Genomic DNA, 1,769 nt, shown 5'->3' with positions numbered 1-1,769 from the left:
TCCTGGGCGCCCCCGCCGCCCCGGACCCCGGAGGGCCGCAGCCATGAGCGAAATGTCCAGCTTTCTCCACATCGGGGACATCGTCTCCCTCTATGCCGAGGGCTCCGTCAACGGCTTCATCAGCACTTTGGGGTGAGTGAGAGAAGATCGATGGGGGCGTGGGCGGGGAGGGGGCGCCGTGGGCCCTGGTGTCAGCTGCGTGCGTCCGGTCGCCGCCCCCGACAGAGGACCTGGACGTCTCCATCCTCAAGGGGTCGGGGAACGGCTCGCCTCCTCCTTTTAGAGAAAGGAAGTGGAATGTTTGCTCAGGTAGGAGTCGGGCGCCCTGCCGAAGTTGGCAGGGGGCCCCCTCCTCGGCGAAGCCTCCAGTCTCCCGCGGGCGCCTTTCGTCAGAGGGGGCGGAGGGGCCGAGGTTTCTTCTGCAGGTGGTCGCGGGGGCGGGCAGGTGGGTGGCTGGAGCCTGAGTCGGGGAAGGGCATCCGGGCCTGGACGGCCGGCTCTGGGGTTGGGGCGGAGCTTGGGGGGGACGGCGGGCAGGCTTAGCCTGGAGCCCGGAGTCCTCTATTGCTCATGCTATGGCGCCGCTGAGGGGTCGCAGCGTCTTCTCACAGCTCTCTCTCTGTGCCTTCCCCTTTGGTAGCGACGTCTTTTCAGTCCTGCCGTCCTGGGCCTCCCAGGTCCTGGCCAGCTGGCCCCCTTCTCCCCGCCTCTCGCCGTCAATTTCCTGCCTGGGTCACCTGGCGCCCCTGGGTCCCTGGTCCCAGGTTATCTTGAGCACTTTACAAACATTAATTAATTCTGGCCGCCACCCCCCAGGGTCTGGGCTGGATAAACAGGGAATCAACTCGAGAGGGCCAGGTCTGTAGCAGGGAGGGGGCAGAAGAGAAATTAGGCAGAGAGAATGGGTTTATCTTCAGAGGCGCAGGTGGGTGAGTGACTGGGGTGGCTTCTCTTCAGAGGAGAGTGGCTTCTCCACCTATCTAGCCAGGCCTTCCGGCAGGGTCTGCTACCTTCACTCTGGGGGTGTTTCAAGTGTCTTATCCTCCCATCCACACACAGTGGCCCTCCAGAGTAAACTCACCCTCCTCTGCTGACCCCACTCAGCTGGACACCAGCCAGCCATGTGGTACCTTCTCTCTTATGCCTTTGGAGGACTGCTTGGGGTTGGCACTGGAGGGGGCCTGGCTCATCCCAAGCCTGGGAGGTGGGAGTCACCTGGCTCCCCAATGGTTGTTGGGAGTTTAGCTTTAGTCTTGCTGGAAAGGGAATGGATTGTGGAGTTGGAGGGCAAGCTCTGCCAGCTGGGGGTTCTCCCTGGGAATTTGAGTGTGCCTTGCTCACCTATCGAGAACCCTGCAGTCCTCTTCCATTCCCCTTCCCTTCAGATGTGACATCCCTGGCCCCTTGTCCATCCCTCCATTCTAGATCTAATTTCTCCTGCCCTGCTCCCCAAAGAATGGGGGTGGAGCCGGGTCTGGGGCAGCATCTGTGCAGACCTTCAGAGAGCAGAGAGCAGTCCCTGGCTGTCTTGCCCAAAGTAGGCGCACAGTAAAGTGAACGCCTCTGATCATGCACAGGGGAGGAAGAACGCATATAGGGGCCAATGGCGGAAGTCCCATCCTAGTGTCTGAACAGCACTGGGAGTTTTGGGGAAATGGCCATCTCTTCTGTTGCTTAGTGCTTGACTCAGGGCTGCACACAGCCTGTGGTTTCTTTTTTTTTTTTTGAGTTGGAGTCGCACTCTGTCGCCCAGACTGGAGTGCAGTGGC

General features: G+C 60.8%; 1 protein-coding gene across 1 annotated transcript in view; it reads left to right on the top strand.

Moving 5' to 3' along the window:
- Nucleotides 1-7: 7 nt before the first annotated feature.
- Nucleotides 8-1,769, top strand: part of ITPR3 (inositol 1,4,5-trisphosphate receptor type 3) — a 78,077-nt gene continuing 76,315 nt past the window's right edge. The window contains exon 1 of the mRNA XM_008066829.1: nt 8-132. Coding sequence (XP_008065020.1) covers nt 44-132 — 89 coding nt within the window. The 5' untranslated portion in view covers nt 8-43. The remainder of the gene's footprint in view (nt 133-1,769) is intronic.

The sequence above is a fragment of the Carlito syrichta genome, unplaced genomic scaffold (assembly GCF_000164805.1).
Source record: "Carlito syrichta isolate Samal-C Ts95f unplaced genomic scaffold, Tarsius_syrichta-2.0.1 Scaffold309115, whole genome shotgun sequence".
NCBI classification, from domain to species: Eukaryota; Metazoa; Chordata; class Mammalia; order Primates; family Tarsiidae; genus Carlito; species Carlito syrichta.
The sequence above is the reverse complement of the archived record's forward strand: the minus strand, read 5'-3'. Positions and strand labels throughout refer to the sequence as shown.